General features: G+C 42.3%; 1 protein-coding gene across 9 annotated transcripts in view; it reads right to left on the bottom strand.

Annotated features, from left to right (window-relative positions):
- Positions 1-15,037, bottom strand: part of pcnt (pericentrin) — a 344,329-nt gene that overhangs the window by 80,160 nt on the left and 249,132 nt on the right. For all 9 annotated transcript variants that reach the window (XM_078551646.1, XM_078551643.1, XM_078551644.1 and 6 more), the window contains 2 exons: positions 9,655-9,827; positions 7,353-7,550 (listed from right to left, as the gene is read on the bottom strand). In XM_078551646.1, the coding sequence (XP_078407772.1) occupies positions 7,353-7,550; positions 9,655-9,827 (371 nt within the window). The remainder of the gene's footprint in view (positions 1-7,352; positions 7,551-9,654; positions 9,828-15,037) is intronic.

The raw sequence follows: 15,037 nt of genomic DNA, 5'->3' as shown, positions 1-15,037 counted from the left end.
TAAACATTGAAAGCAGCAGAGCTAACCAATCCCACAACCAACAGATCAAATCAAACCTGAGCAGTACTGCCAGATCCAATCGTAAATGGTGGCGGACAGTCGAACAGCTAAGAAGAGGAGGCAGCTCCACAAACATCCCGATCCCCAATGATGGGGCAGCCAAGCACATCAGTGCAAAAGGCAAGGCTGAAGCATTTGCAACCATCTTCAGCCAAAAGTGCCGAGTGGGCGATCCATCTTGGCCTCTTCCTGAGATTTTCAACAACACAAGTGCCGGTCTTCAGCCAATTAAATTCACTCCATATGCTATCAAGAAACAGTTGAAGACACTGGATAGAGCCAACAGGATAGGCCTTGACAACATTCCAGCAATAATATTGAAGACTTGTGCCCCTTGCCAAGCTGTTCCGGTACAGAACACAAGAAACAGGAGCAGGAGTAGACCACATAGCCCATCAAGCCTGCTCCACCATTCAATACGATCATTGCTGATCTTGGACTTCAACTCCATTTTCCCACCTGCGCTCCATATCCCTTAATTCCCTGAGACACCAAAAATCTGTCTATCCCAGCCTTAAAAGTATTCAACGATGGAGCATCTACAACCCTCTTGGATAAAGAATTCCAAAGATTGACAACTTTTTGAGTGAAGTAATTTCTCCTCATCTCAGTCCTAAATGGTTGACCCTTATCCTGAGATTGTGGCTCAGTGTTTCAGATTCCCTGACCAGTGGAAACTATTTCTCAGCATCCACCTTAAGAAGCCCCTTCATAATTCCGTAGGTTTCAATGAGATCGCCTCTCATTCTTCTAAACTCCAGAGAACATAAGCCCAATTTACTCAGCCTCTCAACATTGGTCCCTCATCCCAGAGACCAATTTTAGTGACCCTTGGCTATACCACCGCCAATGCAAACATACCCTTTCTTAAATGTGGAGACCAAAACTGCACACACTACTCCAGATGCAGTCTCGCCAAAACCCTGTACAACTGTAAAAAGACTTCTTTATTCTTGTACTCCAATCCCCTTGCAATAAAGACCAACATGCCATTTGTCTTCCTACTTGCTTGTTGCACCTGCATGCTAACTTTCTGCTTTCCTTGTTCCAGCATACCCAAGTCTCTTTGAACATCACCACTTACAAGTTTCTCACCTTTTAAAAAATATTCTGCTTTTTTATTCTTACAAGCAAAGTGAATAACTTCACATTTCCCTATATTGTACTCCATCTGCCATCTTGTTGCCCACTCACCTAATCTGTCTATATCTCTTGCGCCTATCTCTTGCGGCCTGTGTTCTCCCCACAGCTTACCTTTTTACCTAGCTTAGTATCATCAGCAAACTCAGATACAATAGTTTCTATCTCTTCATCTAAGTAGATTGTAACGAGCTGAGGTCCCAGCACTGATCCTTACTGCACTCCACTATTCACTGCCTGCCAACTTGAAAAAGATCCGTTTATGTTCATTCTTGGTTTTATATTCATCAACCAAACCTCTATCCACGCTAATTTTTTAACCCCCAACTCCATGAGTTCTTATTTTGCCTATTAACCTTATGCGCAGCACCTTATCGAATGCCTTTTTGGAATCCAGGTATACAACATTGACTGGTTCCCCTTTATCTACCCTACTAGTTACATCCTCAAAAAACTTTAATAAATTTGTCAAACACTATTTCCCTTTATTCTAATCATATTTTGCTTTTCTAAGTATATTGTTAAGATTTCCTTAATAATAGATTCCAGCTTTTTCCCAACAACTGATGTCAGGCTCACTGGTCTGTAGTTCAGTGCTTTCTCTCTTCCTCCTTTTTTGAAAGTTTGTGTAATATTTGCCAACTTTCAATCTCATGGGACCATTCCCAAATCTAAAGAATTTTGTAAAATCATAGCCAGCACATTCACCATCTCTGCAGCTCTCTGTTTTAAGACCCTGGGGCGTAAGTCAGCAGGTCCCAGGGATTTGTCAGATTGGAGTCCCTTAAGTCACCAATATTTTTTTTCTGCTGTTATTAATTTCCCTAATTTCCTCTTTTTTTTTAGTCCCAAGGTTATTGTCTATTTCTGGTATGAAACTTGTGTCTTCTGCTGTCTGCAAAATATTTGTTCAATGCCTTTGCCACTTCCTCGTTTCCCATGATAATTTCTCCCGTCTCTGCTTCCAAGGGACCAACATCTACTTTAGCTACTCTCTTTCTTTTTATATACTTATAAAAGCTACGACACTGATATCTATCCGACAATGTGGAAAACTTCTCACATATGTACTGTCCACAAATAGCAGGAAATTCAATCCAGCCAAGTGCCGGCCCATCAATCATCAGCAATGTGATGGATGGTGTCATTGGCAGTGCTATCAAGCAGCACTTACTCACCAATAACCTTCTCATTTATGTTCAGTTTGGGTTCTGCCAGGACGACTTAGCTCCTGACATTATAACAGCCTTGGTCTAAACATGGGCAAAAGAGCTGAATTCAAGAGGTGAGATGAGAGTGACTGCCCTTGACATCATGGTACCACTTGACCAAGTGTGGCATCAAGGAGCCCTACAAAATTGACGTCAATGGGAATCAGGAGAAAACTCTCCATTGGTTGGAGTCATCCCTAAAAGTAAGATTGCTGTAGCTGTTGGAGGCCAATCATCTTAGCCCCAGCACATCACCACAGGAGTTCCTTAGGGTAGTGGCTTTGGCCCAACCAACTTCAGTAGCTTCATCAATGACCTTGACCTTTCCTCCATCATTAGATTAAAAGTAGGCTTGTTTGCTGATGATTGCACAATGTTCAGTACTGTTCATAACTCTTCACGTACTGAATAAGTCTGTGCCCCCATGCAACAAGGCCTGAACAACGTTCAGGCTAGGCCTGATAAGTGGCAACTAACATTCATGTTACACAAGTGAGAGGAACTGATCATCTCTAACAAGTGAGAATCTGACCACCTTCCCTAAACATTCAATGGCATTACCATCACTGAATCCCCACCATCAACATCCAACAGGTTACGATTAACCAGAAACTGAACTGGACCAATGCTATAAATACTGTGTCTACAAGAGCAAGTCATAAGCTGGGAATTCTGCAGTGAGTAACTCACCTGCTGATTCACCAAAGCCTGTTCACTACGTACAAGGCTCAAGTCAGGAGTGTGATGGGATATCCCTGCTTGCTTGGATGAGTGCAATTCCAAGGGACCAACTCAAGAAGCTTGACACCATCCAGGACAATGCAGCCCCCTTAAGTAGCACCAGATCGCCCATCTTAAACATTCACTCTCTCCAGCACACAGAATGCAAAATTTCCAAAATGCACAGCAGCAACTCACCAAGCTTCATTTGATACCATCTTCCAAATCTATGACCTTTGCACCTTGAAGGACAAGAGCAGCAGAAGTATAGGAGCACCATCACTTCTAAGTTCCCCTCCAAGTTACATGCCATCCTGACTTGTAACTATATCACATTTTCTTCACTGTCGCTGGGTCAAAAGCCTGGAACGCCCTTCCTAATAGCGCTGTGGGTATGCTTATACCATATGGACTGCAGTGATTTAAGAAGGTGACTCATCATCTTCTCAATGTCAATTAGGGAAGAGCAACGAATGCTGGCCTTGCCAGCAACACGCGCATCCCATGTACAAATTGCAAAAAAATTTCACCTCCACTAGACCTATCTTTTTGTGTTTTTTGTCTTGTCACTACTACCTTTTGTCATTTAATCACTCTTTCCTTGTACCCTATCATAGACCTTCCCCACACCATTACTTCCTTGCCTCTATACATGCTTGTAACATTTTTCCAGTTCTGATGAAAATTCATCAACCTGAAATGTTAACTTTGTCTCTCCACAGATGGTGCCTGGCCTGAGCAGTTCCAGCATTCTCGATTTTTATTACTGATTTGTTTACTAGGTAATCTTCACACCCAGATAAAGAGGCCTCAAGCTCTTCTTTTACTCTTTCATGGTATGTCGGCAGTGAAATGAATAAATTCCAACTAATTTTATTTAATTCATTTAGCAGGGACAGAAATCATTGGAGAAGATGGAAAGAGGATAAGTGCAGGGAGATTTAACTCTAAGTGGGCCTGACTGCAGTACGATGTGCAAATAACGTTCAGTAATTGGATAACTTGCAGTAATCAGCCACTTTCAACAAATCATACCTACAAAATAGATTAATGCATTGAAGCCCTCTCTGTCGACATATCGATGAATTACTATGGAGAACCAAAGTTATGAATCTGAGAAAGTCGGACGTTTGAGTACGTTTGCACGTCATGTCACAACTGGCATGGGTGTAGGCATTATTTCTCCGAAAGGGCGAGGCTGAGAGACGTTGAGAGCAGAACTGAGCAGACTAGGAGATCAGAGTATGTGGAAGGAAAGGGAGACAAAAAAAACTGTACGATGGCAAGGAGTGGGGTGTGAGGGAGAGGGTGTGCGCTGGTCTCCAAATAAACATTTAACTTCAATCAATAACTTAAACTAGATGATTAATTAGCTTAAAACTAAAAGTAAACTAATTTGATTAAATACACAAACTTTAATGTATCATTTTGCAAATTGTCACATTGTGTTTAATTAATCAGATCTAGGGGGATAATTTTAAAATTAACAAAAGGGGGGTTTTTCATTAAATTAATTCTAATTAATAAAATAAAGGAACTGCTTAAAAAAAGAGCAGAACAGAGCTAGGTCAATTGTAAATTTTAATTCTGTTTACAGTTTTTCCTTAACCAAAGGGGTATGGGACAAAGATGGGAGTTAGATCACAGATCAATCATGATCACATTGAATGGTGGAACAGGTTCAAGGGGTTGAATGGCCTACTGCTGTTCTTATGTACCTACATTTTTGACACTGCCCTTCTAGTGCAGAGCATTATTCAATTTCATTCATGCAAAATTTGTTGAATAAACAGGAAAACTGTTGGATGTTTAAGACCCTAACGTTCAAACAGGGAGGCATGCAATGCCACCCAATTCATCTTACATGGATGTACATTTTGATGCAAGCGGAAGCCAAGTAATAACATGCAATGATAAAAACAAAAAGCTAAAAGCTACTGTGGATGCTGGAAATACAAAACAAAAACAGAATTACCTGGAAAAACTCAGCAAGTCTGGCAGCATCGGCGGAGAAGAAATCAATTAACGTTTCGAGCCTTCATGGCCCTTCGGCAGAACTGCAGCATAGTTTCAACAAGGGAGAAATATAAATTGGTTTAAGGTGGGTGGGGGGGGGAAGAGACATATTGAGGGTGTGGTGTGAGCAGATAATCAAAAGATGTCACAGACAAAAGGGTCAAAGAGGTGTTGAAGGTGGTGGTCTTTGTCTGAGAAAAGTGCTAATTAAGAATGGGAAACAGGATATTCAAAGTACAGCTCTAGTGGGGGTGGGGTGGAAAGACTAAAGGTTTTAGTTTTAGATTTAAAAATAATGGAAATAGGTGGGGAAAGAAGAATCTATATAAATTATTGAAAAAAAACGGGTGGGGGGGGGGGGGAAAAAACGGGGTGGGGATAGGGGGAGGGGGAGTTTAAGATCTAAAGTTGTTGAATTCAATATTCAGCCCAGAGGGCTGTAAAGTGCCTAGTCGGAAGATGAGGTGCTGTTCCTCCAGTTTGCGTTGGGCTTCACTGGAACAATGCAGCAAGCCAAGGACAGACATGTGGGCAAGAGAACAGGGTGGAGTGTTAAAATGGCAAGCGACAGGGAGGTTTGGGTCTTTCTTGCGGACAGACCGCAGGTGTTCCGCAAAACGGTCGCCCAGTTTACGTTTGGTCTCTCCAATGTAGAGGAGACCGCATTGGGAGCAACGAATGCAGTAGACTAAGTTAGGGGAAATGCAAGTGAAATGCTGCTTCACTTGAAAGGAGTGTTTGGGCCCTTGGACGGTGAGGAGAGAGGAAGTGAAGGGGCAGGTGTTGCATCTTCTGCGTGGGCATGGGGAGGACCTCCCTGTCGCTTGCCATTTTAACACTCCACCCTGTTCTCTTGCCAACATGTCTGTCCTTGGCTTGCTGCATTGTTCCAGTGAAGCCCAACGCAAACTGGAGGAACAGCACCTCATCTTCCGACTAGGCACTTTACAGCCCTCTGGGCTGAATATTGAATTCAACAACTTTAGATCTTAAACTCCCCCTTCCCCCATCCCCACCCCTTTTTTTTTCCCCCCCCACCCGTTTTTTTTCAATAATTTATATAGATTCTTCTTTCCCCACCTATTTCCATTATTTTTAAATCTAAAACTAAAACCTTTAGTCTTTCCACCCCACCCCCACTAGAGCTGTACTTTGAATATCCTGTTTCCCATTCTTAATTAGCACTTTTCTCAGACAAAGACCACCACCTTCAACACCTCTTTGACCCTTTTGTCTGTGACATCTTTTGATTATCTGCTCACACCACACCCTCAATGTGTCTCTTCCCCCACCCCCCACCCACCTTAAACCAATTTATATTTCTCCCTTGTTGAAACTATGCTGCAGTTCTGCCGAAGGGCCATGAAGGCTCGAAACGTTAACTGATTTCTTCACCGCCGATGCTGCCAGACTTGCTGAGTTTTTCCAGGTAATTCTGTTTTTGTAATAACATGCAATATCTGACAAACTGCAAGTGCTACAAACAAAGCTAACAGATGGGAGGCAGTGTTGCACATGTTGGCCGAAAGGGATGCACAGTAAGATGGGTAGAATTGAACTAATTTTGAGGAACCTAACTAAGATCTTATGAAGATGAAAAGGCAACATGTGACATTCCTTTAAGAACCCTGTACCACTGCACAAATGTTTTGTTACCCTAAGACAACAGAAATTCCTCTTTTCCATCTGAGTTCGATCCTCATCACGTTAAACTGTGAAAATTAATTCAATAAATCTAGTCATTTCAGCCAGCACCAGAAAATTATCATAGATGTTGCCAGATTGACATCGACATTAGTTCATGATGTTCTGCCACTCCTACCTAGTCTAGCCTACATTATATGGTTGACTCTACATGCTCTCAGCACTATAAATATAAAGCCACCTACATCCCAAGAAAAAAAAGTTAATAGCACAGTCTGGACATTGGAATAAAAAACATCAACTATAAGCCATGCAGATGTCAAAAAGAACAGAATAACTCTGCTCACCTAACTTCCAAAAGTAGCACTGAGGAATACAACTGCTATATATAAGAAAAATTCCTCTGAATATACTCTTTGCACTTGTTAAAATATTTGTAACCTCACCCTTTTAACTTGTACGGTATTTTGTATGCGATGGGGAGGAGAAGCGGAGGTGCTATGCACACCTTGGTCATCTAAGATGCAGGCATGCCTCTTCACAATCGTCCTGCAAACTTACCTCATCATCCTTGTCTGTTGCTTTGGAAAGCAGGTCCTTTAATAGCTGAATTGTCTCAAGCAGTGCCTTTTTCTCTTGCTGCCATTCTTCCACAGTCTTGCTCAAGACAGAAACAGGTTCAGATTCAGGACGAAGAAAAGGCCTTTCTGACAGTGCTAATACCCGACAGCCTTCTTCATGCACCCTCTTCAGTAGTGCCTGATGGGGGAAGAAATGGACCAGACATCAACCTCAATCGCTACAACATTCTGAACTATAATGTTGGAAGCAACCTTCAAATGCAACATTTGACGTAATAATAATAAATTAGATGAAACTGTATTATTCAAAATGGTAGTATAAGACATGGTTAATTTAAATGGTAAAATCCTAAGAGACATAATGTACAAAGAACAAGGAAAGAACAAAGAAAAGTACAGCAGGCCCTTTGGCCCTCCAAGCCTGCACCGATCATATTGCCTGTCAAACTAAAACATTTTGCACTTCTTGGGTCCGTATCCCTCTATTCCCATCCTATTCATGTATTTGTCAAGCTGCCTCTTAAAACACCACTATCGTACCTGCTTCCATCACCTCCTCTATCAAGTAGGTCAAGATTACATCAAGTGCAGTAGAGGTGACCTAATATTTCTGGTGATAAGCATTTCTAGAACCGGGATGTGTATTCTTTGACCTGTGTAAAAACTGGCTTAGCGTCTTATAATTCAGTTTGGATCAGTAAGGTTTCAATATTTGTCATGATATCAATGTTAAATGTCAAAAAAGACTTCTGTCAAGCTAATACACTTGTCCAGCAGACTGCCAGAAGCCTTTTATTGCAGGGGTATACAAACATAATAACCTGTGGGAACATTGATAATAAAAATAGTACTTCTTGGCAAAATTCAGTAAACCTTAAACATTCAACTTGTTCTCAAAACTTCATTCTATTTGTGTGCAGACTTCTGATGGTCCAAATTTATCAGAATGAACTATAGCCAGATGCACTATTTCTCCATCAGACGCTGTGTATATAGGCTTTTAAAAGAAAGTACCATATGACTTGTTAGCAATGTTGAAGCACATGGGATTAAACCGACAGTGGCAGCATGGATTCAAAATTGGCTAAGAGACAGAAAGCAGGGAATGATGGTGAATGGTTGTTCCACAGACTGGAGGGAGTTGCAGAAGTTTCCCAGGAGTCAGTATTAGGAGCACTGCTCTTTTTGATTCATATTAATGACTTGGACTTGGGTATAGAGGCCATAGTTTCAAAGTTTGCAGATGACTCTTAAGCCCAGAAATGTAGTTAACAGTGAGGAGGCTGGAAGCAGATTTTTATTTGTTTGGCTAGGAAGTAGTTATAGTTCAACATTGAGGTTAACAATTTATTCAATGGCAAATTTCAGGAGCACATAGACTGTTAAAATGGACAACACTTTGAAATGATGCATTTTTGAAGAAACAACAGGGGAAAACAATATAAACTAATACAATTTTGATGAGGGTGCAGGAGCAGAGACCTAGGGATAAATGTACAGAAAAAGCTTTGAAGTTGAAGAACAAATTGAGAAAGATGCTAAAAATGTTTTATGGGATGTTTGGTTTTATAAACAGAGGCATAGAGTACAGCAGGAAATAATACAAAACCTTTATTAAAGGCTCATTGGGCCAAATGGCCACCTGTTGTTATATCATTCTATGGTTTCTGCCAAAACATCAGGTGCAGAAATATGCCCACATCACATGCGTGATATCAGCTGGGCCCATGCAATATAAAATTTACAAATCTCGGAATTTGATTTTTGGTGAGCATATGGGAAATGTCGGAGGTTTTCTTCTGAATTATAGAAGCAAGTCAGTTTTTTCAACCAATTCACCACCCCTGGAAAAATTCAAAAATGAATAAAAAGTTGAGGAATTGATTAAAACAAACTTTAAAATTTTAAGCACTTTTAAGTATTGTTTCTGACGGTGAGGGTTTTTTGGGGGTCGAAATTCTTCCCTTTTTGAGTACCTAATGTACCCACAGCATTTCCGAAGTATAAGACAAATTGAAAAGATGTTCTTAAGATGACTGTGTTAGGAGGAAGGGAATGAGGTGAGAAGTGTTCAATGCAGACAAGCAAAGGAACCAAAAAATTCAGTCAGTGAGAGCTGTCTTGGTATGATTGAGAAGGGAAAAAAAAATCACACCAACATTAAAAATACTTTTAGTGGATGGCATTATTAATTTCTAATAAATTTTAGATGACAACATATCTGCATATTTTAGCACCTGAACACTTGCATTCCCACAGTTGTAAAGGCGAATCAAACGGACCTGTAGCTGTTGAGAAGACACTTCCTCCGCAGACAGTTTGTGCTCCCTTGGATGACTGTCTACATCAACCAATGCCATTCCACGATGTCGCAGATACTCCATAAAACTATTGTCCAGTCGTTCTGTTGTTTCAAGCTCCTGATTTAGTTTTGCTCCTAGATCTAAACTTGCATCTGTAGGAAGAAATTAGAGATGCTTTTTTCATTGTTCATATCAAGGCTATAATTGTATTTATTTCTCAGCTATCCAATTCTTATTGGGGTAATGAAAGGGCATTTGCCAGCAAAGAATTAAAACAGTTGACCCTTTTTTAAAATTCATTCATGGGCTTCTCTGGCTGGGTCAGCATTTATTGCCCATCCCTAGCTGCCCTTGAGAAAGGTGGTGGTGAGCTGCCTCCTTGAACCACTGCAGTCCATGTGTAGGTACACCCACTGTGCTGTTAGGAAGTGAGTTCCAAGATTTTGACCCAGCGACAGTGAAGGAATGGCGATATATTTCCAAGTCAGGGTGGTGTGTGTGGCTTGGAGAACTTCCAGGTGGTGGTATTCCTGTGTGTCTGCTGCCCTTGTCCTTCTAGATGGTAGTGGTCATGGGTTTGGATGGACTACATAATATTTAAGGTTAAAGAAAGCAGCTTGGAATCCAAAATTAGTCCAAATTAGACCAATTAATTGGTCCAAAACCAATAAGCTAGATTACAACCATGATGCCATCTGCCAAATTCTGTCAATTGCAGATAGAAACGCAATCAGCCTGACTTTTCCCCACTGAAATTCAGAACATATTTTGGGAAGGAGTTAGAGTTTCTTATTCTTGCCAGAAGAGAATGCATTTGCTCAATGTTCAAAGAGTATCTTGAAGAACAAAACAGATCAAAGGGAAGACTGTGTTTAAAAGCTGTAAGGAGTCAGATAAGTCATGAAGAAAACAGCAAGTTGCCAAGTGCCATCTGCATCTTGTTTTTATGTTTTTGCTTTCACACATAGCTGTCCTTTATTCTGCCATTAACACTTTAGACCAATGCCTTTGTTTCTTTACTATAACCATTACCACTCCCTTTGTCTTTTGTTCCATAACATCTTTGTAATTTAATCTCTGCCACCCTCTGACCTATCCCTGACCATCCTTTTTATTCTACCTACCCTCCTCCTCTTCCAGCAGCATAAAACCCATCACATTTCAACCTCTTTTCAGTTCCGAAGAATCATATTTGACTCTAAATGGAAACTATGTTTCTCTCTCCATATATGCTGCCAGACCTGATGAGTTTTCCAGGATTTTGTTTATTTCAGAATTCCAGCATCCGCAGTATTTTAGTTTTATTTTAGCATTTAATTAACTGCCGCTTTTCTCCCAGGAATCTCAACCTTGAAGTTCTGCTCTTCTCTCTGACAGGCTTTCTGTTCACCTCTTTCACCATGTTCACCCTTCATTGCTCCTTTCTGGTTTTTGATAAGGTGTTTACCAAAACTTGCTTTCACAGCCACATCTCCTTCATCATTGACTGTCTCCAGCTCAGACTTACTCCATATGGGTTCCCACTGAAGTTCCATCCTTCATGTTTCGAATCCACCCAGGATTAAAGGCACTCTCAAGACACACAACGTTCCTCAGACTGCTGTTCACACGGGCACCCTGAGATCCACACCCAGTGCCATAGGTACACACTCAACTTCTCTCTCTAGCAGCAACTGCTCACGCTATCGCAAAGCTGTCCATGTGCCCAGTTTAATTTCATTTTTATCTCATTTGATGCCTTAACAAAAAGCATTTTCTCTTCCTTTCAGGTGTTAATGAATGCAAACTCCAACAATTTATGAGTACAGACACCCCTCCATTCCCTCTGACCCCATCCACTGTTCTAACTCCACTGCTTGCCATGTATTTACTATACCATCTGACATTCCCCTTGCTGATGCTGAACGATCGTGCATAGCAAAGGACTCAGTTTAATTCCCTAATCTCAATTAATTTCATGATCGGCAATATGTTGAACTCTTGTTCCAACACCTTCACTTCCATGTTCACTTCCTTGGGCACGTCCGACCAGCGGACCCTTTCACCAGCCCAGTATTCCCCCTCCAACTGGATCCCTCGCGATCTTTTCATTGAGAACTGTCAGAGTGACATCGGCCACCTTCATTTTTCTGCTTCCCCTCACTCATTCTAATCAGTCTCCCTCTGAACTTGTTCAGGTTCTCTCAGATCTAACCTTGAGTGTTATCAAACTTGCTGACTAGGGTGCTACTGTTATTATCTGGCGTAGCGATCTCTACTTCCAGAGGCCGAACACCAACTCTCAAGACGCTTCTTTCTACCTTCCCCGAACAATGACGCCATCACTGAACATCAAGTCAATATTTCCAGGACTGTTACTGACCTCATATCGTCTGGAGATTTCCCATTTCATAGTCCTCCAACCCTGAACAGCCCACGTCTATCTCCTTCCCAAAATCCATAATCAGGACTGTCCTGGTAGACCTCTCTTTCAGCCTGTTCCTGCCCCACTGAACTTATTTCTTGCTAATTTGACTCTTTTTTCTCCCCATGTCCCTTCCCACTTACATTCATGATTCTTCTGATGTCACAGAATCACAGTGCAGAAGAGGCCCTTCGGCCCATCGAGTCTGCACTGACACGTGAGAAACACCTGACCTACCTTCCTAATCCCATTTACCAGCACTTGGCACATAGCCTTGAATGTTATGATGTGCCAAGTGCTCAACCTCCCAGGCAGTGCATTGCAGACCGTCACCACCCTCTGGGTAAAAAAGCTTTTCCTCACATTCCCCCTAAACCTCCTGCCCCTCACCTTGAAATGATGTCCCTTCGTGACTGCCCCTTCAACTAAGGGGAACAGCTGCTCCCTATCCACCCTGTCCAAGCCCCTCATAATCTTGTACACCTCGGTCAGGTCGCCCCCTAAGTCTTCTCTGCTCCAACGAAAACAACCCAAGTCTATCCAACCTCTCTTCATAACTTAAATGTTTCACCCCAGGCAACATCCCGGTGAATCACCTCTGCACCCCCTCCAGTGCAATCACATCCTTCCTATAATGTGGCGACCAGAACTGCACACAGTACTCCAACTGTGGCCTCACCAAGGTGCTATACAACTCCAACATGACCTCCCTGCTTTTGTAATCTATGCCTTGATTGAAAAAGGCAAGTGTCCCATATGCCTTTTTCATCACCCCACTAACATGCCCCTCTGCCTTCAGAGATCTATGGACACACACGCCAAGGTCCCTTTGTTCCTCAGAATTTCCTAGTGTCATGCCGTTCATTGAATGCTTACTTGTCAAATTACTCCTTCCAAAGTGTATCACCTCCCACTTTTCTGGGTTAAATTCCATCTGCCACTTATCTGCCCATTTGACCATTCCGTCTATATTTTCCTGTAGCCCAAGACACTCAACCTCACTGTTAACCACCCGGCCAATCTTTGTGTCATCCGCAAACTTACTAATCCTACACCCTACTATGTCGTTTATATAAATGACCAATACCAATACCTTGTCACTCCCTGTATCAATTCACTCAAGAACCTCCCAGTCTTTCTTCCCGAGTTCCATACCTTCATCCTCATTCTCTTGGGTGAAGACAGATGAGAAGTATTCGTTCAACACTCTACCGATGTCCTCTGGCTCCACCCATAGATTGCCCCCTTCGTCCCTACTCTTTCTTTGGTTATCGTCTTCCCATTAATATACTTATAGAATATCTTGGGATTATCCCTACTTTTTCCCAGCCAGAGCTTTCTCATATCGCCTCTCTGCTCTCCCAATTGCTTTCTTAAGCTCCACCCTGCACTTTCTGTACTCCACTAATGCCTCAGCTGATTTACCTCCCTTGTACCAGCTAAAAGCCTCTCTTTTCTTTCTCATCTTATCCTGAATATCCCTGGTCATCCATGATTCTTTGGGCTTGTTACTCCTGTCTATCACCCTAAAGGGAACATGTTGAGCCTGTACCCTCCCCATTTCCTTTTTGAACACCCCCCTAGATTTCCCCACAGGTAGCCTTTCCCAGTCTACTTTGGCCAGATCCTGCCTTATTTTACTAAAATCCGCTCTCCCCCAATCCAAAACATTTTTTTGCAACTTATCTATTTCTTTGTCCATAACAAGCTTAAATTGTACCATGTTGTGGTCACTATCACTAAAATGCTCCCCCACCACCACCTCAGCCACCTGTCCAGCTTCATTCCCCAGAATTAGGTCCAGCAATGTGCCGTCCCTTATTGGACCCTCTACATATTGACCTAAAACGTTCTCCTGTACACATTTCAAGAAATCCACTCCATCCAAGCCCTTAACACTATGTCTATCCCAATTAATGTTGGGAAAGTTGAAATTATCTGATATAATTACCCTATTGTTATTGTTTTTACACACCTCCGCGAATTGTATACATATTTGTTCTTCAATTTCCCACTGACTATCTGGGAGTCTATAATAAACACCTAACAATGTGGCTGCTCCTTTTTTATTCCTAAACTCTATCCACAAAGCTTCATTCGATGCCCCCTCCAAGATATCATCTCTCTTTACTGCAGCAACTGACTCCTTAACTAATAATGCAATGCCTCCTCCTCTTTAACCCCCTCCCCTGTCTCGCCTGAAGATTCTATATCCCAGAATGCTGAGCTGCCAATCCTGCCCCTCCCTCAACCACGTCTCAGTGATGGCTACTATATCACAATTCCACGTGTCAATCCTGACCCTTAAATCATCTGTTTTGCCTGTAATACTCCTGGTAAAGTAGAGGCCATTCAGCCTTGCCTTACTCCCTTGAAATTTAATGCAGCTGTACTCCCTCTGACTTGATTGTTTTACTGTATTATGATGTGTCCCTATTCTGCTAACATTGTGTGTCCCCTCCCCCTGCCGAATTAGTTTAAACTCCTCCCAACAGCATTCACAAACCCACCCGTAAGGATGTTAGTCCCGCTCTGGTTCAGATGTAGACCGTCGCGCTTGTACAGGTCCCGCCTTCCCCAGAAACGGTCCCATTGATCCAGGAATCTAAAACCCTCCCTTCTGCACCAACTCTTAAGCCACGTATTCACCTGCACTATTCTCCTATTTCTGAGCTCGCTAGCACGTGGCACTGGGAGTAATCCAGAGATTACAACCCAAGACGTCTTGTTTTTTAGTCCACTGCCTAACTCCCTGAATTCTTGATGCAAGACCTCATCCCACTTTCTACCTATGTCATTGGTACCAGCATGTACCATGACCTCTGCCTTATCACCCTCCCCCTTCAGGATGCCCTGCAGCCGTTCAGTGACATCTCGGACCCTGGCACCAGGGAGGCAACACACCATCCTGGAGTCACGTTGATGGCCACAGTAGCGCCTAACTGTTCCCCTGACTAT

This window comes from Cetorhinus maximus, chromosome 11 (assembly GCF_964194155.1).
Source record: "Cetorhinus maximus chromosome 11, sCetMax3.hap1.1, whole genome shotgun sequence".
Lineage (NCBI taxonomy): Eukaryota > Metazoa > Chordata > Chondrichthyes > Lamniformes > Cetorhinidae > Cetorhinus > Cetorhinus maximus.
Note: the sequence above shows the minus strand (reverse complement) of the source record. Positions and strands in the feature narration are given on the sequence as shown.